The 23752-nt window shown below is 39.3% G+C and overlaps 1 protein-coding gene across 3 annotated transcripts; it reads left to right on the top strand.

The window, feature by feature from the left end:
- The first annotated feature begins 4812 nt into the window (after positions 1 to 4812).
- On the top strand, positions 4813 to 12643 carry LOC6033781 (farnesol dehydrogenase). Of its 3 annotated transcripts, none has more exons than XM_001844134.2 (4): positions 4813 to 4974; positions 11480 to 12083; positions 12174 to 12320; positions 12397 to 12643. In XM_001844134.2, the coding sequence occupies exons 2-4, from the start codon at positions 11490 to 11492 to the stop codon at positions 12436 to 12438; spliced, it is 783 nt and encodes a 260-aa protein (XP_001844186.2). In that variant the 5' UTR covers positions 4813 to 4974; positions 11480 to 11489; the 3' UTR covers positions 12439 to 12643. The 3 variants fall into 3 exon arrangements, with proteins under 3 accessions (XP_001844186.2, XP_038113964.1, XP_038113963.1); XM_038258036.1 differs by having other exon boundaries at positions 4813 to 4976; positions 11468 to 12083; XM_038258035.1 differs by having other exon boundaries at positions 4813 to 5027.
- Positions 12644 to 23752: the final 11109 nt, after the last annotated feature.

The following is a 23752-nucleotide window of genomic DNA, read 5'->3' as shown; positions in this document are numbered from 1 at the left end:
ATCCTTCCTTTGTGAAATTTACAAAACGTTAAAAACACTAAATTAAAATTACATGCAGTGAACTCTTTAACAATATATTTATTTTTTTAAAATTTAGGTAACTAATTGCTATTTCAAACATAACATTTTGAAAACATTATTGAACCGGTGAAACAAACGCACTAATACTACACTTATTGTAATTTTTTTAGCAAACTAAATGTTAAATTTCTAATTTGTATCTATTCAAACCCAAGTGCAGTTAATCTTTCGAAGGGTTCCTGGAAAAAGCCTTAGGTTAGATTACGCCTAGCTTTCTTCTTGTCAATTTTCAGCATTTTGAGTGCGCCATAGCATTAGCATGCATTAAAACATCACAGACGTTAAAGCGGCCAGGCCTACTGCTTAATGTTTTCCACAGAGATGATTCGATGAAGTGGGTTGAGTTTCTGGATCTTCAGCGTCGGTTTAAGCATAAATGGTTGTAAAAAGATATTTTTAACCGCTTTGCTATAAAATATTGTTAATAAAACATTAACTCATTAAATGAACATACACAAATTTACGATCATACAGAACCTACCACAAGCAGAACATTCCTGCTGTCAGTTCGAAAATGTCTTCCTTACATAAGCCATGACCCCCAGCGGACGTCTCATTTCCCGATGAGTAAATTACGGCATGTTAAAATCCGACGCCGCCGTCAGCCTGTCGTGTATTTATTCACCGCAATCCTTTCGTGTGTGATTCCCACGAAAACAATCCGCCCTGCCCCAGAGCCCCGGTGGAGGGGCCATTCGGGCGTCCACTTTCAAAGGGAAAAACTGTAAGCACTTAATAAAATGTATATTTTCATATAAACTGCGCGAATCACGGGCGCATCACAAGTCAACACGAATGGCCAAATAAACTTTGAGCCGGGGTAGTCTTTTTGAGAGCAATAACTGCCAACCACTAACTGCCCAATCCCGCCCGCGGAACAACGCAATGTGGCCAAGTCAAGTCAGATGCAGGGTGTTTAAAATGGCCACTTTGGCGGGGCGGGCACTCTCTTTACCGCCAGATTTACGGGATGTTTCATTGAAAACTGTTTTGCACGCTTTCATCGATAAATTACCTGCGATGCAAAAGTGCCAACATCTCTTCGGCGGTAGCGAACGAACGCTTGTTGTGAAGGTCATGTTTACGGGTTGAGAGTGAAATCGAAGACGGCGGAATTCGGAAGTGATGTTACGTCCTGAGGTACCGTAACTAGGAGTGACTTTGTCATCACCCAAAGTTAAAGAACGAGGGAATAGTCCTCACGAAAAGAAACGTGAGGAAAGTGCTTTTTTGAGAGAGTATAGTCCTCTTGCGTGTTCATTCGTTCATTGGAACAGTTCATCCTATTGAGTGGCTTATATGGACAAATGACCGCCACTTAGTCACCGAATCATGGTGGTCCATACGGCAAAGGCACGGTTCAATATCCCGAAGGTCCTGGGTTCGAGTCTCGGTACCGATACTTTTTTTTTGATAGATGAACTTTTTTTGAAGATGAACCCATGAGTAAAGTACTCTCGGTAGTTTCGGGATTTATCCTCTCAGTCCGCACACAGTACCATTTTACTACCGAATCGTGCTCTTTATCCTCTCGTATGCCGATGTTCAGTTCTGGGTGTATTGTTAAAAAATGTGGTATTAGTTCGTAGGGAAAGGTAGTCATCAATGAGACACTTTTGGTTTTTAACTTTCAGCGATTTTTGTAGTTTTTTACCAGCATGTTTTAATGATTTTTTTGAGGGGAGCGGTCGTGGCTGAATGGTTACGATGTTCGCTTTATAAGCGAATGGTTCTGGGTTCGATACCCATCTGCTCCCAATGAGAAAGTTCTGGACTCATTGAATTTGGAATTAATGAAAAAAAACTTCAGCTCTCGGCGGGGTTCGATCCCCTGTCCTTAGTATTGGCAAGCAAAAATGCTTTCCACTTAACCGTGGAGCATTGGTAGCTTGAGGAGGAATTAGACTGGTATAGTTGAATCCAAGAATCGGACAAAGAGTCAAATTGAATGCAAGTTGAACATCAGAACTCAAACAAGATTGCATGCAAGATTGCAAGCGCAGTTGAAATGGAATCTAAAAATACCTCGCTATAAATAGCCTGGGCGACTGATAGAATTCATCCAATAAGAGATGAGAAGAATTGAAAGCATTCCCATTAGAAATGAGGACACACGAAGAATTCGAACAAAAATGCCAACGGTTGTTACCACACGCCTAGGGTGGCTCCTCAGACCATTCACCTTCCCAAAAACCGTCCAACTCCAAGCGAAACTTACTTGAGGATACTGTGGAGATTTTCCCTTAATACTCTGAAAAAAGTGGAGCATCAAAACTTCCCGTCTTCCAAATCCCTTTCCTTGTCCCTGGTGCGCGGTGGAGATGGGAGCGGCCGGCAATGGACGGCTGCCATGGTGGTGAGAATCTGGTTCAGGTGGAATTGGTTCTATTCCCAATTATCGATTCCTAGGCAACTTGGGCTTAGACAATCATCACATCACATGGCGAAAATCCAGTCTGCAATCCGCTAAAATCACCGTCTCCTAGCGAAGCGAAGCGAAGCATGTTTTAATGATCTTTTTGTTGCATTTTATATATTTTTTTGTGTTCAAACATTGACCAAAATATGAGATCGATCCAACTCCTACAGCCAGAGTTATTCAACTGTCTCATTGTAGACGTACTTGGCAGGAACAATGAGACAGCTGGGGAACAATGAGACACTCTACGAAAATCAATACTTTTCTAGCAAAACATCATACTTTGTGTTGTACCATTATAGGTGACTTGCCTTGAACATATTAAAGCAATTTTGCCAACTTGAAACATTAATTAACAAAAGTTAGACTTAAAAGTATTTAAATTTTGAGGATCCTTAAAATTATGCCAAATAACATAATATTTTTGGTAAAATAGAGTTAAAACTCAATAAATATGTAAAAAATCACTTTCAATTAATGTTTTGAAAGTTTTACAAAGATTTTGAAAAGTTTAATGAAGAAAAAAAAAGTGTGATACCCATGGGCTGAAAGAAGTGGGGAACAATGAGACAGCCCTGGATTCTGGGTATATTCTCAATTTTCGTCGAACCTAATGACAGGACATTAGAGCCCAACTCAATCCCTATGGAACGTCGAAGAAATCTGAAGAAATATTAGTTTTAGTGTCAATGGCATTCTACGAGCGAAAAAGTAATTTTTGTCCATAATTTACTTTTACACCCCACAATCAAACATTTATGAATAAAAAATGTCCTCTCTGCCTCGAATTTTTCCTTGATTGGATGGTCAATTGTTTTCTTCTTAAAATTCCTTTTTTGGTCAATATAGGAGCGATTCCTTCAAATTCGCATAAAATATATATGTAGTTTTGATTTTTTTTTTTTATTTCGTTGAAACCATCGATTCTTTCCAAGTCTGCAAACAAATTTTTGGGCAAAAGCCGAAAACCTGTTTCTTAAGAAGGGCTTTTCTGAGTAATTGTGTGTCTTCGGCAAAGTTGAAGATTTAAAAAAAGTTAATTGTTGACAATTTGGAAGAGAATTTGTTTTGATGGAGACTTGAACCTACGTCCGATTTAAAAATGCACTCAAAATTTAAAAAAATACATAATTGAAAAATGCATAGCAGGATTATTAATGATTCAAAAAGTCCGTTGAATTCTTATTCTGTAGCTATAGTAGCAAAATAAAAAATTGTGTGAATTTGGCAGGTGTAAAATTGGAGGGTTTAATATTTCCTTTTCTATGATGACCTCAATTTAGACTCAAAAAGTGTTTCAACGGAAAATTCGTAATTTTACACATTTTAACGGTAAAATTTCATTTCATTCCCAGATGTAATATTACCATGATTTTTTCTACTGTATGGCAAATGTTAATGATACAGCGCTGTTAGAAAAATGAGCTTTTCATTTAAAATGTTGAGTATGTTTCCAAATCAGTTTTTTAAAGTGCTTTTAGCACCAAATTTATATCTTTTTGTTACGAGCCAGCAGCTAATAGTAAACAATGTTATACCACTGTTATTCCATTAAATACCATAGTTTAATCAGAGAGAAGTACATTACTCTTTGGTTTTATCGTGAAACATCTCCACAAAAGTCTGAACGGGAACTATTCTCGTCGCAAATGTTGTTTTTTGCCATAAGGTTCTTTTTGTAATTTCATTGGAAACGTATTAAACAATAACTTTTGGTTTGTCTGTGATAAACAAAAAGTAGAAATTTATTAAAATTATTATTGATAAAAACGTTTTGTATTTGAAGTCAAAAATTAAGAATTATCATATAATAACAATTTGAAATTAAAAAAATCATTTAACATATAGAAAAAAGAAATGAAATTATACAATAGCTTTAACTATGTTTAATTCATTTTTTTTTTTTGAATTTCGTCCTTTTAACGGTATGAAGGTTTCACGATCTTTTCCCGCCCACAAAGTGTTTTAGGATGTCTAGGTAAAAAGATTTATTTAATTTCAATACTATGTCTTGACTATCGAGGGCAAACTCACGTAAAAATCGCCCATCAACCAACTCGACCAATCCGTATCCTCTCTCTCACGATGGTGACGACGTCCAAACTCTCATCCTTTTTCCACACCACTGTTTACTCTCTCTCATCTTGTGGTAAGCTAACCGCAGCATCCCATTGGGGCGTAATCAACGGTCGGCGCGGCACCCGCCAGCAAAAAATTACGCGCGCCAGAAGCAGCAGGAGCGGATCATCACCCAGGATTGAGCGTGAGAACACTTTTGCCGAAATTATTCTTGTATAAATAGGACCCGGCCGAGCCTATCAGGACCATTTCGTTGCAGTCGGTCGGTCTCGATCACGGGTTTTCGCGGTTCGTCGGTTAGTCGGATTAGCTAGTCTCGGATACTTAGATATCCAAATCGATTTGGCTGGTGGTTCGTTGCTGCATTTGTGCGTAATAAATTATCCGGATCAACGGTGTGAGTTTCTTGAAGTGACGTGAAGGGAAAATTTTATAATAGAAATTTTATGTGAGCGATGAAATTAGTTTCAACTTTAATGGGCAATGTGTCGTGATTTACATCCAAACGTGTTAGAAGCTGTTGGAATAAAGAAGAGAGTTTGTGCATTTGGACTAATTAAAGTGAAAAGTGGCGACAAAGAAAGACCAGAAGGGCAAAAGTGATCATAAGAAAATATAAATCTGGAGTTTTTTTTTAAAGGCCCAATAAAACAAATTTTCAGTTGTTACTTTTTGTTTGTTTCTTAAAACTTCTGACTCAAGGCAGTTTCAAAAACACCCAAAAAGCAAAATCTGGAAATTTGCTCCCGAAAAATGAACAATTTGACTGACTTTGATGAATTGCAGAGGAGAGAGAAATTTGTTGAATATTTATTTGCAACGACCCATCTGCATTATGACAACAATTTTCTTCAAAATTCACCAGTCAATCGTTTTTTTAAGATTTCAGAAAAATCATCAAACACCGTTTTTACGGTCAAAACTTTGGTCAGACAGCATGAAAATTGATATTCATTAACTTATAAAAAATAAAATTTATGAAAAAAAAATCTTGCAAATATCAAACTTTTTGCGGTTATGGACATTGAAATTTCACTTAAATACAAAAAAATATTTGGATTAACTTTACCTTTACTTTTTTAACATGCTATAAATGATTCTAGACGGAGGGAATTCGTTTTACATTGATTTCAGTTGATTGCACCTAAATTTTTATATTTCTATTTCTATATATAAAAAATTCCCTCTGATTTTCGGACCGATGTTGAAACGGAGGATGAGGAGACAAAAACCTTTAAAAAAAATTGTACCAGCCTTATTACCGAAAACTAAATAAGAAATACAAATTCACCCAATCCAACCCTTCATGGGTCGAATGCAACTAAAATGATGCTTAAATACAAAAAATGGGTCAATACAAAGACCGTGTTACTTGTTCAAATTAATCGTATTGACACGCTAAACTTTTGGAAATGATGTTTTGCAGACATTCAAAAACTTTCGATCAATTGCAAAACATATTTTTAAGATCGATTTTTCGAGTGGCCAAAGCATACCACAATTTTCAAAGGCTGGATTTGTCCCCGACACAATCCTTAAATGATTTAGTTAGATTTAGGCTGAATTTAGTTTCATTGAGAAGAATATGAGAAGTTTAAAAAAAAACTATAAAAGGTCAATTTGACCAAATGTCATCAATTCAGGATAAACTTTTGGAGCAATAAACATTTTCTTTTTTTTTGGTTTTAGATTTATTGGTCAAAAGGAATAGTCATTTCAATGTAAAAAAGATGCAATTCGAAACTCAAATATATATAAAAAAAAGTGCCCGATAAATTAAATGCATCAGATTGCATTCGGAAAAGAGTACTACCTACGCTGGAAAAATCAGTCTATAACTAACTTAGATACCGTCAGTGGGGGTGACATTGGGTAAAAGTGATTTTTTACGGATTTTACCATTTCTCAGATTCTTCTCAATGAAACTGAATTCTTTTAAGAGGGTTGTGTAGGGGACATCTTAAGATGACTTCGCTGAAAAAATCTCGTTTCTAGAGCAAATCCTGTTATTTTGGCAGCTGTCTAAAGTTGGGGTACGTTTTTGGCCAAAATGACCTCTCAAAAATCATTTTTCTAATATTTTTGTTGAGATTGCTCGAACACTACCCAAATGTTTGAAAATGAAATACGATTCCCTCGGACAAGAAATCCTGTTGGATGACTTGTTTTTACCATATCGTTGTATTTGAGCATCATTTTAGTTTCTAAGGGGTGAGATTGGGTCAATTTTCAAACTATTGGCATTTAAGGTAGTGTTCATTAAAATCCACCATATTTTGGGAAAATGTTAGAAAACTATCTAAGAACAAATTTACGTTGAAAAATTTGCGACACTATTCAAATTGTTTTTGTTATTAAGAAATTACGAGAGGTGTATCGTTTTTTGACCCACAATCACCCCCACTGACGGTAATTTTTCTATTGTAGTTTACCCTGAATTGCTAAGCCCAAAAAAATTTTTTGAGCGTTTTTTCTGATGTTTCAGAAAAAAATAGTCATAGAAGCTATTCCTAACAGTAAACTTGTCGATAATTTTAAACGAAGCCACAAGTTACCTCTCTTATTTACAACAACTCTTCTGAAGACACTAAAGCGGCAAAATTGCTCCATTTCAGGGCATGAGCCCCAAGGTGTACTAGGCCCGAGTCCCAAATATGAGCTTGATTGGCTGCGACCGGACCTGGCGCTGTGACTTTAAAGTTTAAATAAGATTTAACCCGTAAAATCGGTGCCAGTTTGCCGGTTGCCATCAGTCCATGTTCCAGAGAACAACTTTGCCGAAGAGTGCGAAATGTTTCGAATGTTACAGAATTTATAACCTGTCATGCTTTTGAACGTGTTCTCCGTTCGTTCAAGTTCACACAGCAACACGAAAAATAACAGGTCTGAGAACGAACGCTCGTCTCTACGAAACGTTCGGTCAGTAGGCCTTTTTGAAACGAACGATGAATCCAGTTCAGAACTTCAACATTTTCCGTTGATAAGGCTTCAGTAGACTAGCTTAACGTCATTGACTTTTAACAATCCATGTCAGTTACTGCTAGCTTAGCGGTAACAATTAGGTTTAGTAATCAGAGGTAGTGAGTTCGAATATCTTTTTTTTTTCTTAACTTGAAAAGCTTGGAAAAGTTTTTAAATTACAATGACAATAAGATTTCGTCTCCATTTTAGTTGGAGGTGCGTTCAGAAGCATTTTTTTTCCTTTGAACCGTTTCATTTTTCCGTCAACCGTTTCAAATCGTGAACAAGCGTTCATGAAAATGGGAACCACGAACATTTTTTTTTACAGTAGCGGCAAGTACTGCCAGAAGAGAGTGAAAGAAATGAAGTTTTCAAAGGCGGTTTTAGAGATTCTATTAAACCCCATTCGCACCCCGAGCAGGGGTAAATAACACGAGAATACCAAATTTTGGTATTACTTGGGCAAATAACAGCGACCAAAATGTGCCCTTCGTTGCCCAGTAATAGATGGTAAAATACCATGAAATCATACCAAAATCTTGTATGTGGAAGGGCACAACAATACCAAACCATGTTATTCCAAGGGTAAAATAATACCTCAAAATAAAACCATTTCAATACCAAGTTGAGGTCTTCTGGATTTTTGAACATTGCTTGAATACCAAAACTTGGTTTTGCCATGGTTTAATTTTTAGGTATTCCCGCGCCCTTGGAAAATTTGATTTTGGTATTCCTGTGGTCTTCCACATACATGATTTTGGTATGATTTCATGGTATTTTACCATCCATTACTGGGCAACCAAGAGCACATTATGGTCGCTGGTATTTGAACAAGTAATACCAAAATTTGGTATTTTCATACCATTTTTAGTGCAGCTGTTGCAGTTAGTAAAAAAACGGAAACGATCCATATACAACAGCCAAATCTACTCACCTGATGATTCCATGTTGTTCTTAGTAATATTCTTCACCACATTGAATGCATTTGTCATTGATGAACGGCCTGTGCTTGAAGTTCTTGAAGCTTCTGAAAAATAACAAGATTGAAAAATAAGTATTATTAAAATGAAACTGAATTGAAATTCACCAAAATTCATTAATCTGTCGATTGACTCGTTTTTCAAAGTATTTGGTTATCCCGACTTAGAGATATTTCAACGTTTTTGAAAAAAATATAATCACACTAATTTTTTAAAATCATCTTTAACATTTTTGGGTTTCAAGTCATTTTAGCGCAAAATTAATTAACTCGTAAAAATTTTTTAACAAATTTCCCATAGTTTCAGAGAAAATTGATGAAACCTTTCAATATTCAAATAATACCAAAATGTGCCATCCTGACTTAGAAAATTTTCCACAATTTCAAGTCATTTCTATAGGGGGTATATCAAAAATGTTTAAAATCAAGTTTGAAATTTCCGGTTTTGAATGAAAGCATTCGCCTTGAGACATGATTTTAGCACAAAATTAATTATTTTGTCAAAATTGGTCAAAATTTTTCCATAATTCAGAGGAATTTGATAAAACACTTAAATACCAAAATAATACCAAAATGTGCCATCCTGACTTAGAAAATTTTCACAATTTCAAGTCATTTCTATAGGGGGTATATCAAAAATGTTTAAAATCAAGTTTGAAATTTCCGGTTTTGAATGAAAGCATTCGCCTTGAGACATGATTTTAGCACAAAATTAATTATTTTGTCAAAACTGGTCAAAATTTTCCCATAGTTTCAGAGGAATTTGATAAAACACTTAAATACCAAAATAATACCAAAATGTGCCATCCTGACTTAGAAAATTTTCCACAATTTCAAGTCATTTCTATAGGGGGTATATCAAAAATGTTTAAAATCAAGTTTGAAATTTCCGGTTTTGAATGAAAGCATTCGCCTTGAGACATGATTTTAGCACAAAATTAATTATTTTGTCAAAATTGGTCAAAATTTTTCCATAATTCAGAGGAATTTGATAAAACACTTAAATACCAAAATTATACCAAAATGTGCCATCCTGACTTAGAAAATTTTCCACAATTTCAAGTCATTTCTATAGGGGGTATATCAAAAATGTTTAAAATCAAGTTTGAAATTTCCGGTTTTGAATGAAAGCATTCGCCTTGAGACATCATTTTAGCGCTAAATTAATTATTTTGTCAAAATTGGTCAAAATTTTCCCATAGTTTCAGAGGAATTTGATAAAACACTTAAATACCAAAATAATACCAAAATGTGCCATCCTGACTTAGAAAATTTTCCACAATTTCAAGTCATTTCTATAGGGGGTATATCAAAAATGTTTAAAATCAAGTTTGAAATTTCCGGTTTTGAATGAAAGCATTCGCCTTGAGACATGATTTTAGCACAAAATTAATTATTTTGTCAAAACTGGTCAAAATTTTCCCATAGTTTCAGAGGAATTTGATAAAACACTTAAATACCAAAATAATACCAAAATGTGCCATCCTGACTTAGAAAATTTTCACAATTTCAAGTCATTTCTATAGGGGGTATATCAAAAATGTTTAAAATCAAGTTTGAAATTTCCGGTTTTGAATGAAAGCATTCGCTTTGAGACATGATTTTAGCACAAAATTAATTATTTTGTCAAAATTGGTCAAAATTTTCCCATAGTTGCAGAGGAATTTGATAAAATACTGTAATACCAAAAGAATACCAAAATGTGGTGTTCGATCATTGACAAATTCTGAAATTTTGCAATATCAAAACAATACCTTAAATTGGTATGATACCACATTTTGCTCTTGCATAATCCTTAAGACAAATTTTAAAGGGTCCAGGAATACCAAAATTTGGTATTAATACCAGAGAAAGGTATTATTACGCATTTCCCTTGTTATTTACCCATGCTCGGGACGGGCTACTTATAGCCGGTTTTAAGTTGCAAACATGGTTTTAACTCATACAACTTTGACAGATAAAGTTTTGAAAATGGCTATAACTCGCCCGTGCGAATGGGTTTAACACCCTTAATACGTCAGCTGTGTGCTATCATGTGACCATTTAGTACTATTCGAGAAAATCGATTTTTAAAGTTTGATGATAAATATTTTCAAAATTTTGAATGGTAGAGCCAAACTTTTTGAAGTAATCGGTTCGTATACTATCGCTTAACAAACGCTCCGAGTTTCAACTAATTTGGTTACACCAGTTAAAAGATACAGTAAATTATGTAAACAAAAATCTGAAAAGCACGTGTCACAAGTGTGTCTTGAAAGTAAATTTGTACTACGTGTCACAAGTGTGCACAGAATTCCCACACAAACTAAAATAAGCTCAAATCAATGGTTTCATCAACTTAATCAGTATATTTTTATAAACAAAAGGTTGCATTTTCTTTAGAAAGTATGTGTGTACATAAATTTGTGAAAAACAATAAATTTTTTCCACATTTTCCAACAACATGTATGACGTGTCACAAGTGTGCACAAACATTTTGAAGATAAATTGGTCTATGTCACAAGTGTGTATTGCGATATCCGGGAAACGGAAGCGAGTTTCCAAAATCGGGTTAAAGCAACTTGTAGTGTTTGTTAAGTATAGCAAAACGTCATCATCAGCTCATTTTCGACCAAAATGGTCTATGTCACAAGATAGCACACAGCTGACGAATAGTTGACGAAAATTTTCGCACTCTTGGACAAAGTTGTTCCCTAGAACACAAACTATGAGCTCGTGAGATTTTTGAAAAATGCAAAAATCACGAAAGGGCTCAAAAATGGCAAAATCCAAAAAAACACAGATTTATAGGGTTAAATCCCATTTAAACATCGAAGCCAAAGCACCAGGTCCTGTCGCACTTAATAAAACTCATATTTGGGATTCAGGCTCAGTACACCTAGGGGATCATGCCTTGAAATGCAAGATCAAAAAGTCCCGTTTTGTTACATCCATAAAATCAACTACAGCTTTTCCATTAGGCCAGCAAAGATGAGCATCAGCGACCGAATGAAGCGATGGGAAGGCAAGGTGGCCGTCGTGACCGGAGCCAGTGGGGCCATCGGTGGAGCCATCGCAAGGGAACTGGTTAAAGCCGGGATGATCGTTTGCGCACTGGCCAGGAGACGCGATAAGGTGGAGAAGCTGCGTGCCAGTTTGTTTGACGTGGCTGGAAATTTGAATTGCGTCGAGTGTGATATAACTCAGGAAGAGGATGTTAAGCATGCTTTTGGATGGATTGAAGGGGCTTACGGTGGGGTTGATTTGCTGGTCAATAATGCTGGCGTGATCACAAAGTGCCTGCTGACGGAGAAGAACAACACTAAAGATCTGTACACGACAATGGAGACCAACATCATTGGACTTTGTTTGTGCACTCGGGAAGCGGTGAAATCGATGAAGGCTCGAGACGTCCACGGTCACATCATCAATGTCAACAGCATATTCGGTCACAAGGTTCATCAAGCCGTACCGGGAACGAGGCCACTCAACGGAATGTACCCGGCGTCCAAGTACGCTGTCACTGCAATTACCGAATGCATTCGACAGGAGCTGGTATATCTGGATAGTCAAGTTAAAGTATCGGTAAGAAAACGACGTTCGCCATCGGTCACATTCGATAAGTGTACTAATTCGCTGCCCAAAATCTATCTCTTTCCCCTCTACACGTTACAGAGCATCAGCCCAGGACTGGTGGAGGGTGACATCGTCGCTAATCACACCGTCAACGAGAACGACCTCGTTAAGTACATGCCAAAATTGAAACCCGAGGATGTCGCCGAAGCGGTTCTTTACGCCATCACCACGCCGGATCACGTTCAAGTAAGTACCCCTTCGGAGACGCCGGCGCCGCGTCGAAACGCCAGATCAATTAATCCACTGATGTTACATGTTACAGGTCCACGAACTTGTCATCAAACCCATGGGAGAGTTTTTATAATCAATGGTGTGAAAAGAAACCGCATTCATTACGCTATAACAAATCCATTTAGAACAAGATTTAAACATTCAAATTTTAAGCATCAGCATCAGCCAAAGAAAAAGAACAAAATACAAAAGTATGCTTTCTAGCGCCATTTTATTTACTTTATAATTTATTTTTATACAGCAATAAAAACGAAGGAATCTCACCACTCTAGCTCTAAGCTCTAATGGTCAATATCATTTGCGATGAAAGAAATGCCCGGGTTACAACAGAAGCCAACACAGAACAGGTTAATTGGTCCGAGTTCTTAACGGTGTGCACCAAGGGAATTGGGATGATCGTCCGTCGTCGCACTTTATTCTTGTCTCTCACTTAGCCATTGGGTGGCCTGGTTGGGCGGTGTTCAACTCGAAATCAAGGTTTTCTGTAACGACTGAATGTTACAAAATCGTTTTCTCTAGAAGTCTGTCAAATCCGAATCAATTTTAGAGTTTATCTAAAACAAATTTCAAAATATGAGCGAATATGATTTTTTCTTAAATTTTAGTTTATGATGAAACACATTGAACAGCATCGTAGCATCGTTAATTGAGGTGAAAAGTCATCGATTGTGATTGGACACTCAATAATATTTTTTAACTGAATGAAACTGGAAAAGAAAACTGAATAAATATAAATTAAAAAAAAGCATCGTAGCATCGTTGTGATTTGAAATTACATGAAAGTTTGAAAAACGTTGTATCTAATTATTGCTCATGCTTTTGCAACCATCAACCCCTCGGTCATTTCGGTGTGTTTTTGTTTTTTGACGCTTGTCTGTTTTTTAACTGGGATACGGCCCAGTTATCGGGCGCCCAGTTGAAAAGCAGCCCAGTAAAACAACGCCCAGTTACCGAACAACTACTGTATATGAAAGTTGCTCTAACTGCTGCAGTGCGACAAGTTTGCTAATTGAAGCAATGTTAAGAAGTTTTCAGACAAAAAAAAAACACATTAAATCAATTTATTATATTTTTGACTTTAAAGCTTTAGCTGAGCGATGAATTCTCAAAAAACGTTGGTGCCTACCTCTCATTTTTAGAGTGATTTCAACCCTAATAAAATAAGTTATGAATAAAAAATCAAACCACATACAGACTTCTTGTCAATAATATACTGACACCGCCTTTGAAGCAAATGACATCCCTCTTCAAGGCTTTTTCGTGGCGATCAGACCCGGCAATTTGAGGTTATGTTGAAAATCACACTTTTTTGTAGTCGTCAAATAGCTTTTTATCATAACTTTTAAACGACTTTAAGAAAATGTACAATTTTCAATACCAAGCTGTAGGCCCTGAAAGTAAAACGAGTGGACCACATCCGGACAAAATTAGTTCGGCCATAGCCGAGTGCATATTCTCGATCAACATCCCCACACACCGACAGACATTTGGTTTGAAATTGATTCTGAGTCGATAAGAGGTCAAATCAAAAAGTTCATTTTCCGAGAGATTTTATAGCCTCGCCTCAGTGAGGAAGAAAAAAAATATATATTCAACAAGTTTTTTTTAACATTAGGAGTTCGTTAAAAAATTACGTCCATGAATAGGGGGAGGGAGGGGTCTGAAAGTGCGTGACAGGGGAGAGGGGGGTCCCGAAAATTTCTGGACGTAATATTTGACACTGGCCTAGCGTTTGTGACAGAGTTGGAATTAGGGGGAGAGGGGGTAATATGCACCCCCTAAGGGAAAACTGTGATTTCTCAACCTGTAATGGTTTACTGTGAAAGAATTTTGTTCGATGTTCTAAAACAACTATTATTCTTCATCATCCATGTGGAAAAAGTCTTAAAAAACCTCAAAATTGTTCAAAAATATCAAATTTCTAAACACATTTTTGATTCATTTCAAACAACAATGCGGGGCAATATGCACCGCAACATTGGGGCAAAATGCACTACAACAACGGGGCAAAATGCACCACAACATGGGGCAAAATGCACCGGGTAAAATCAGTTTTCACTAGTCACCACTAGATGACACCGCTGTTTTTTACTAAGGAGCTTCACAGCGGTGCATTTTGCCCCGACCACGCTTTTGCTAAAAATTTAATTAAAAATGCATTTTTGATGTTTTTGGACTCATCTATCATCAGAATAATGAAGATTATGGCAAAACTATTAACCTCAACACTTACAATATCAATAAATGCTTTTATAATGTCCAAAATCATAATGAAAGTGCAAAGAAAATTAGATGAAAACACAACATTTTAAAGTTTTGCAAATAACTTGAGTTGTTTTAATACTGCGATGCTCAAATTTTTCCAGCATGATTTAGTAATGTCATGCTTCCAATTTCTATGATTTTTCCCCGGAAAATTCTTCCAAATACCGAGAAAAGCTGGGGGTGCGTTTTGCCCCGGGGGTGCATATTACCCCCTCTCCCCCTAGTGTGAAAAGAAGGAAAACTTTTCTCACTCGCGATCGCCTTTTTTTCTCGCTCTCGCCGCGAACGCTTCGTGCTAGCCTGGGATGTGCCATTCGTTCCAAGATAACAATTTGTTTATCAGGTTTATGAATGTGAACAACACGATGGTATTTTTTTTTTTTTTTTTTCATAAAATTATTTTTATTAGGTCCTTTTCGGTACTGGGACCTGGTTAGGACCGAGTCGGCTTTTGTAATTACAAAAAACTTAATCATTACAGAGGATCTTGTGTGTAAATGTTAGTGGGAGGGGAGCCGATTACCCGCGGCCTACTCGGGGTTAGTAGGGAAGGGATTGATGTTAAAGACAAGGCGTGGGATGGGAAGGGGATTGTGTAGGGGTCTTGGTTGGCTCTGCTGGCCTTTGCTTGTGTCCTCAGCCGCAACTCGGTGTCCAGCTGCTGGGGCGTTCTTGCTTTGCTTCCGGTGCAATCCAGAAACGACGGCTTTGTGCGAAGGCGAGTTATACTAACAAAAGGAAAACTAACTGAAGGAAAACTAACTGGAAGATAACTAAATGGATATTTTGGAATCTACGAGGAACTGATAGATCGGATAGAGAACATCAAGGTCTAGTTGAGATAACGCGTCTCGCATCGGGATTTCTGGTGGTCTTCCTCGGGCCCTGAGGGTATCTTTCAACTTAATTCTGTGAGCCTGGTGATCTGGACACGCCCATACGAGATGGTTGATGTCCTGATAACCCTGCCCACAGTCGCATAAGTTTGTATCACTCATGTTGATACGGTACAGATGAGCCTTGGATGAGTAATGGTTCGACATAAGGCGGGACATCGTTCTGATGAATCCACGCGTCAAGTCCATTCCCTTGAACCAGGCTTTTCTTTGCACCTTAGGTCGTATGGAATACATCCAACGTCCCTTGGTGTCGTCGTCCCATTGTTTTTGCCAATCCAGAAGCGCACGCTGCCTCGGCAAACCGTAGCATTCTTGTAGGCTAATTGGCCTTTCAAAAATGTCTCCACTCTCAGCACCCTTCTTGGCGAGCAAGTCCGCTTTCTCATTACCCGGAATCGAGCAATGAGCGCGGACCCACACCACCGTGATGCTGAAGGACTGAGCCGCCAGGTTGTTTAAAGTCTTGCGTATCTCCGTGAGGAAAAACGCAGACTCCCTGGTCGGCTTCAGAGACCGGATAGCCTCAACAGAGCTAAAGCTATCGGTGAAGATGAAGTAGTGGTCAGGTGGCATGGTCTCGATGATTCGCAGTGCGCAGTAAACCGCGGCTAACTCTGCGACGTAAACCGAACTCGGGTCCTTCAGTTTAAAGAACAGCTGATAAGATTCATGATAAACACCGAAGCCCGTACAGCCGTCGAGCTTGGAGCCATCGGTGAAGAATCTGTTGTTTGGAGGAACATGGTTGTACTTTGATGCGAAGATCGACGGTACAACCCCCCGCAGAAGATGGTTTGGGATACCGCGAGTATCGGCTTTCATGGACGTGTCGAAACCAATCAGGGTGCTGCTGGTTAACGGAGGCGTGCGCTGTACCGTTGTGCTCGGGCTCCACTCCCACGATGACATAAAGTCATAATATAGAAGCATGCGCCGAGACTCAACGTGAAGGTTCAGCAACGTTTCAAAGTTGTCAATTACCAGTTTATTCCTGTAATCACACCGGATCAGGAACCGGTAAGACAGTTCGTAGTAACGAGTTCGCAGAGGCAACACTCCCGCCAAGACCTCGAGGGTCATGTTGTGAGTTGAGTGCATGCATCCCAAGACAATGCGAAGAATTCGGTACTGTATCCGCTGGAGAACCAACAAGCGTGATTTCGCAGCTGACTGGAAGCAGAGACTGCCATATTCCAGCACCGAGAGTATCGTTGTCTTGTACAGTCGAAGCAGGTCAGAAGGATGAGCACCCCACCGGTTGCCAGAGACACTGCGCAGAAAATTAGTTCGTTGCAGGCACTTTTGCTTCAGGTAGTTAATGTGCTTCCCCCATGTTCCCTTTTGATCAAAGATGGTACCCATGTACATGAAGTGGTCCGACTGCTCGATAGTCTTTCCCGAGAGAGAAAGATTGAGCTGCGGCGGTTCATGCTTCCCCGTAAAAACGACCAGTTCCGTCTTCTCCGGAGAGAATTCAATACCCTTTCCAACTGCCCAATGGGCCAAGTTGTTCAGAGTATCTTGCAAGGGTTCTAGCAGATCGACTTCCTTCTTGGCAGCAATTGAAACCACTGCGTCATCTGCGTACTGTATAAGGGAGCAGTCTCCGGTCAAGCAATCATCGATATCGCTGACGTAGAAGTTATACATGGATGGACTAAGCCGTGAGCCTTGTGCCAAACCCATGTAACTTATCCGGGTGATTGCCAGATCACCTTGCACAAAGTGCATGTGTTTTTCTGACAACAGGTTGATGAGGAAGTTGCACATCGTCGGATTGAGACCGCTCCGCCGCAGCTTTACTCCCAACACATCGATGGAGACTGAATCGAATGCACCCTTGATGTCTAGAAAGACAGAAGCCATTTGCTGTTTCTTACCACGGGCTATGTCGATCCCTGTGGCCAGCAAGGCTAGACAGTCGCTTGTTCCCTTGCCTCTCCGGAAGCCGTACTGCGTGTCAGACAGCAAGTGCTCTCGTTCCATCCATGGTTCGAGGCGGTCGAGGATCATCTTCTCCAGCAACTTGCGTAGACACGACAGCAAGCTGATTGGACGATACGAGTTGTGGTCGGACGCCGGCTTACCGGGCTTTTGAATGGCAACCACCCGTACCTGTCGCCATTCGTGTGGAATTACGTTCTGCTCCACCAACGTGTTGAACAGTTTCAACAGACGCTGCTTGGCGACGTCCGGAAGATTCTTCAGCAAGCTGAACTTGATCTTGTCCGGACCAGGAGCAGTGTTGTTGCCCGTCAATAGTGCTATGGAGAGCTCTACCATCGAGAAGGGAGGATTAGAATCGCTCCCATCAACAACGTCGAATGATGGTTGTGTCGGCACCGAGTCCGGGCACACCTTCTTGGCGAAATCCAATATCCACTTGTCCGATTGTTCCACACTCTCGTTCGGAACGGAACCTCTACGCATGGCCCTCGCAACGCGCCACAGAGTGCTCATGGACGTATCTGCTGGTAGTCCTTCAACGAACTCCCGCCAGTACATTCGCTTCTTCCGCTTCAGAGTATTACTGTACCTGCGATCAAGAGCTCTATACCTTTGGAAGTTCGCTGGGGATCCACACTTGCAGAAGTCCACATAAGCTACAGACCTGGCCGCCGAGAGATCCGTACACTCCTTGTCCCACCAGGGAAGTGGAGGGCGCGTTCGGATGTATGGTCCCGGGACGGGTTTCGTCTGAGCTTGTACCGCACTGTCATAGATCATATTAGCCAGAAACGCATATTCTTCAAGCGGTGCCAACCCAGCTCGCAACTCAACTCCAATGGAGACTGCCTCCGCGTACTGTTTCCAGTCGATATTTCGCGTCAGATCGTAAGGCATCTCCACCGTTGTCGATTGCTGTGGGCCATGGCTAACCAGAATGGCGATCGGCAAATGATCACTGCCACGAGGATCTTGAAGCACGTTCCAGTCACAAAGAACTGCCAGACTGTTGGAACAGAGCGACAAGTCGATGGCACTCGCCTTCGTACCGGACGTAGTTGGCGTTGGTGGTGTTGCAATCCGCGTAACTTGCTTGTCCCTGTTTAGGAGGGTCATCTGGAAGTCGTCGCACAGTTCATGAATCAGATATGCTTGAGGGTCTGTCTTGTGACTTCCCCACTCGGTGCTGTGAAGATTAAAGTCACCCAGAACCAGTCGCGGTGCCTGCAACAGCTCAAGCATACCCCACAACTTTTGTCGAGTTAACGACACCTGTGGGGAACATAGACGGACACAATGCAAATGTCCAGTCCTCTGATCCTGGCCTGTACTGCGACTGCTTCGATTCCTCCTAGCTTCGGGAGCGTGACCTTTCTAAAAGTGTGGCATTTCCTGACCCCAATCAGTACGCCTCCACCTCTATTTGGCCCTGCCCTGCTCTCTGTGATGATGTTGTACCCCCGGAAAGCTGGCGTCTCATCTCCGATAAGAAACGTTTCGCTCAGCGCAAACACATCACAGTCCCGTTCGAATGCGAATTGTTGAAAATCGTTTAACTTGGGGGTTAAACTTCTACAATTCCATTGTAGAATGGAGATGCCATTTCAACACGATGGTAAAGAGGTGTAACTTCAATAGTGTTGATTTTTCTTCGTTGCCAACTCGTTAGCGAGGGGGCATTTTTTTTCTCGCGAGCTAGCCCGTTCGCGAGCGGGGGAGAGAACGGGCTATCGGCGAGTTGCTCTTGGCAGCTCGGGACTCGCGGCGAGAACTCTAGAGAGATGTTTTTTCCCGCGAGGGTGCGAGCATGCCAACACTGGTTTATGAGAAGAAAAATTGCGATAAATTCTTCTTGAAGGTAGACAAGAAGTTACAAACAAAAATTAGGTGGAGAGTGAATTTAAAACCGGCACACAGAAAAATAAGATGGTACTGGAGCCAGATCTTGTGTCAAAATAAATGTGTGATACCTGATACATATTACATCAGGAACTAGTGATTTTTCATCAGTTTTTGGTGAATTTTCATCAGGTTCACATTTCTACACTTTTTTGCCTTTCTTACTAATTTTTAGGTAATATTACTAAAAAAGAGGTAATATTCAATCAACCAAATTTTCAACCTTCCAAAATACAACTTTTTTTCTGTATACACACCTGGACACCTGATAATAAAAGAGGCCGATTGTTGCCGTCAGAGTCGGAAGTAAATAAAACTCCCGTTTAATTTAGGAGGAAAACATTTAGGCTGAACAAGTATTAAATGGTAAAATTATTTCTTTTTTTTAGTAATATTATATAAAAAATGTGTAAAAATGTGACCCTGATAAAAAATCACAAAAAACTGATGAAAATTGATCCTGATGCAATATAACCCTTTTTAAAGGAATATTCCTATCATTTTTTTCTGTGTGAAAATGTAACATTAATCAAATCACTCTATTCGATGACGGACGACAGATGGCAGCAGAACAGATGTTAAGTGACCATTTGAATAAGTATAGCACTAAACCAAAAGTAAACATGCATGTATTACTCATTCAACGGCGCGAGTCCATTCAAATAGGCAGACAAACGAGTGGCTTCCGAAAACCTGATGGATTTAGTTTATTTTCATGTAGCGATTTTATGCTGAAACACCTTAACCAGCAGCACACACACATACACACACCGCGACACATGTCGTTTCAATCAGAATTAAGCCGAGACCATTGTAATTAAACGAAATGTTCCCGCATAAATCATCTCAGCCCATTAGGAGTGGATTTACAACATGCTAAAACAGTGATTCTCACATCATCGCGTCAGAGGAGCAGATGAAAATAACTAAAGTTGACAAATTCCGCACATTTGCGCTTTTTATTGTAAAGTTTTCAGTATAAAACGGAACAAAACAAAATTAAAAAATAAGCGCAAGTGAGCAAAGCTATCGATTCTTGTTAACTCTCTTGATTCGTCAATTTTTCATTCAATTAAACAGCTTTACGATGCAAGCTCAAAAGAGATTAAAATTAACATAAAAATAATATTCTTCGAAACTGGTTCTGTAATTGAGCTGCATCTCGATGAACGTTCGTGTATATCTTGGAGTCTATAGATTCTCAACGATTACATCCATGCATGCATGCATTAACGATTAATCTTCGATGTTGATGATTATGATTATTTTTAGGAATTTGCGAATATACTCGGCTATTGTGGTGAGTGAATTAAACCATGTCATCACTTCCCCTAATAAGCCAATGATAATTACACAAAATCACGCCTCGTAAAAACGAATCCAGCCAACAAGGGGAAGAAGCCGCAAACGTGAATCTAAATGATGTTCAGGTTTGATTTGTGGGTATAAAAATGATACCTTTTGCAATCAATTAGGCCGCCGCCAATTTGAGAAACAATAAAATGTATTCAATCTGCTGGAGTGCTTCTTGTTTCGGGTGAACTTCATCCATTTGTGGCAATTTTGTGGGGCGTTCCATTTTATTTTGAGTAGAGTTTCCCTGGCCTGATGTGCGAGATGACTTCATAAATACGAACTGTTGTCTATCCACCTTATAGTGTTTATTTTTTTAAATTAAACATCGCTTTAGTAAATTTTTAGTTCGCGGACATCGCGTTTTAAAGCAGTTTAAGCTACAAATTTGGAAATTGAAGTAATCATTATGTTGCTTTGAATGTGTTTCTAACCGGAACTTTTAAAAACATTTAAATTTTAGTCTGCAACATTGCATAAAAACTTGTCCCGATTCTACAAGGTAATAAAATAGACGTTTTTTATTGCAAGTTTCAGCAAAATTAATCACGGTTTTGCCTTCCTCACCTCACTGAGGCTCAAGAAATAATCTTCTCAATTTCGTCGCCGTCGTGCTGACTTGTCGTACGTGCATTTTGTACCAAATTGAGTTAAGTACGCCATTTTGTGCAGCTCACAATGCCTCACCTTCTGACCTTCACAGATCCCCAAAATTCGATTTCAATCCTGAGACATTCATTAAAAAAAATTCCGCGGATCGTTGTCACTTTTTCATATGAAAGAAGTTTCAATCTTGTCGTGCTATCTTGACACAGCCTAAAATTCCGTAGTAACAGTTCAATAGAGCGAATCTGCGTTTCTGAACAAGCAGTCTATCCCCCTCTTACTTTACATCAGCAAAAATACTGCTTGTTTACAAATGCAGATTCACCCTATTGAACTGTTACTACGGAATTGATGTAAGTGCGACAATTGGCCGAAGGGATTTCAGGTCAGAACGCGTTTGACGCACGTACAAGTTAGACTACCGCTAGGACTAGCCTTATCACTTAAATTGCCGTTTTCATTTTATATCCGAAGAAAAGATGATTTTTAAAGGGCGTGTTCGGACGGAAAGTTTTTTTCGCTGGCGTTTTTTTTTTCTCTTTTTAAAGAAGTGGATTATCCTCAAGATTTTTTTAAAGTTTTCCGTTGGAGTAAAGTTCCGGTGTAGTTCATTTACGAGTGGAGTTCAGTTCTGGTGGATCGCTTTCAATGTGGATTGGTTCCTGGTTCCTGCTGTTCCGGTGCAGTTGCTTTTACGATGGACTTCTGCTGCAGTGAAACTTTTCTGGCGGTTTTTCGGTTCCGGTCGAGTTGGACCCAGGAGTTTGTGAGATCTATCCATTTTATCTATCATTATTTGATAGAAGTTTTTTTTCCCTTATTTTATATAATATTCTATTGACCAAATGATATATCCATATTATCCCTTTCCCACCTTCCCTTTCTCCTATCCTCATTTCCACCCCCTCCCAACTCCCCCCCCCCGCCTCTAAATATTATTATCTGCCAAATTTACACTAACACACCACACCACAACTGATTCGGAGCGTTTGGTACGGTATGTCCACGCATCCTTCCTCCCTGATGATTCTGTGAAATGTGATCCGTTCACAGAATCTGTCTCTGCGGTTAATGCAACGCAGTAGGCCTGGCCGCTTTAATTTTTGCTATACATTTTCGGGGTAACTCGGATGTACTGTAATCATTAATATTGACAAGAAAGGACTTGAGGCGTAATCTTACCACAAGTTCTTCCAGGATGCTTTCTTAGGACTGGCTGCGTTTGTGTTCGATTAGATTAGATTAGATTAGATTAGAAGAAAAGATGATTTTTAAAGGAGAGTCCAAATTACCCCCACTGTCCATATTACCCCAAACTCCCCTACAAGTTTGCATGGAAAAAAGCAACTGTTCATTTTTTTTAACCTGTGGAAGACGCAATAACTATCTAATTCTTACCAATTCTCGGAACTAAGATCTTCATTGAATTTGGCACTACTTTTCCGAAGACACCATATTTTTAGGAGTTTTTGCTGAAATGTTATTAGCTTCCGAAAATGGACATTTCCGCGCGGACGGATTAATCAGGGCCATAGTTTGAACACAATAAAAGTCTACTTTGATTGAAGTCTCAGACCAAGATTTTTTATTCTTTTTCAATTTTATAATTTTAATTAGGTCGGCCTATTTTGTATGAAAACCCGATTGAGATCAATATGAGAAACCTCGAAAATTGAGAAGTAAACAAAATTAAAAAAATTCAAACTTCTTTTTTTATTTTGTTAAGTTTGGAGTATTTACCTGTGCGTTGAAGATTTAATATAAAATAAATGTGATTTTTTTAAAGAATATTGTAAACTCCAATACTTTTCTCAATCGTGTCCAACTCAACTCGTTCTTTGGGTTCATCAAGATTTGAAATTTAAAAAACGCTTTTATAAATTTACTTCTGCCATTCTTGATTACCGCCCTGCCTGGAAGAATGAGTAAATTTCAGCAAGTTTCCGACTATGTATATCATCTCATTTTTGTTGTCTTTTTTGTTGTTTAATGCTTGGGCCCAAGTTCTCATCGGCTCTGGCGTCCTCACCGTCATCATCAACATGATCATCATGTTTCGCGAATATTTTTATTGCCCACCGGACCACCGGTGGTTTGGCTGTGGTGGTAAATTGGACCGACTCTGCCCATGCCCAACCACCGGGGTGATGTAGGTAAATATGTTTCGGAAGGTGTGTTGTGTTTGGCGTGTGAAGCCACCACTGACCGACCGCCACCGCTCAATCCATTCCTCGACTGACCGCGGCGGTTGATTCTGGTGGCGTCCGTCGTCCGGTGCGGAGTTCTTTTTGCGCGCGCACGCTCACGGGTCTTACTTTTTAACTTCGTCGTGTGGAGAACTTACGCCGCAGGTTCAGCGCGTTCAGGTAGACCGATCTTCTTCGGCGTAGAACCCGGCGTGAGGAGGAAACCCAACAG

The sequence above is a fragment of the Culex quinquefasciatus genome, chromosome 2, assembly GCF_015732765.1.
Source record: "Culex quinquefasciatus strain JHB chromosome 2, VPISU_Cqui_1.0_pri_paternal, whole genome shotgun sequence".
Classification (NCBI taxonomy): Eukaryota; Metazoa; Arthropoda; class Insecta; order Diptera; family Culicidae; genus Culex; species Culex quinquefasciatus.
Note: the sequence above shows the minus strand (reverse complement) of the source record. Positions and strands in the feature narration are given on the sequence as shown.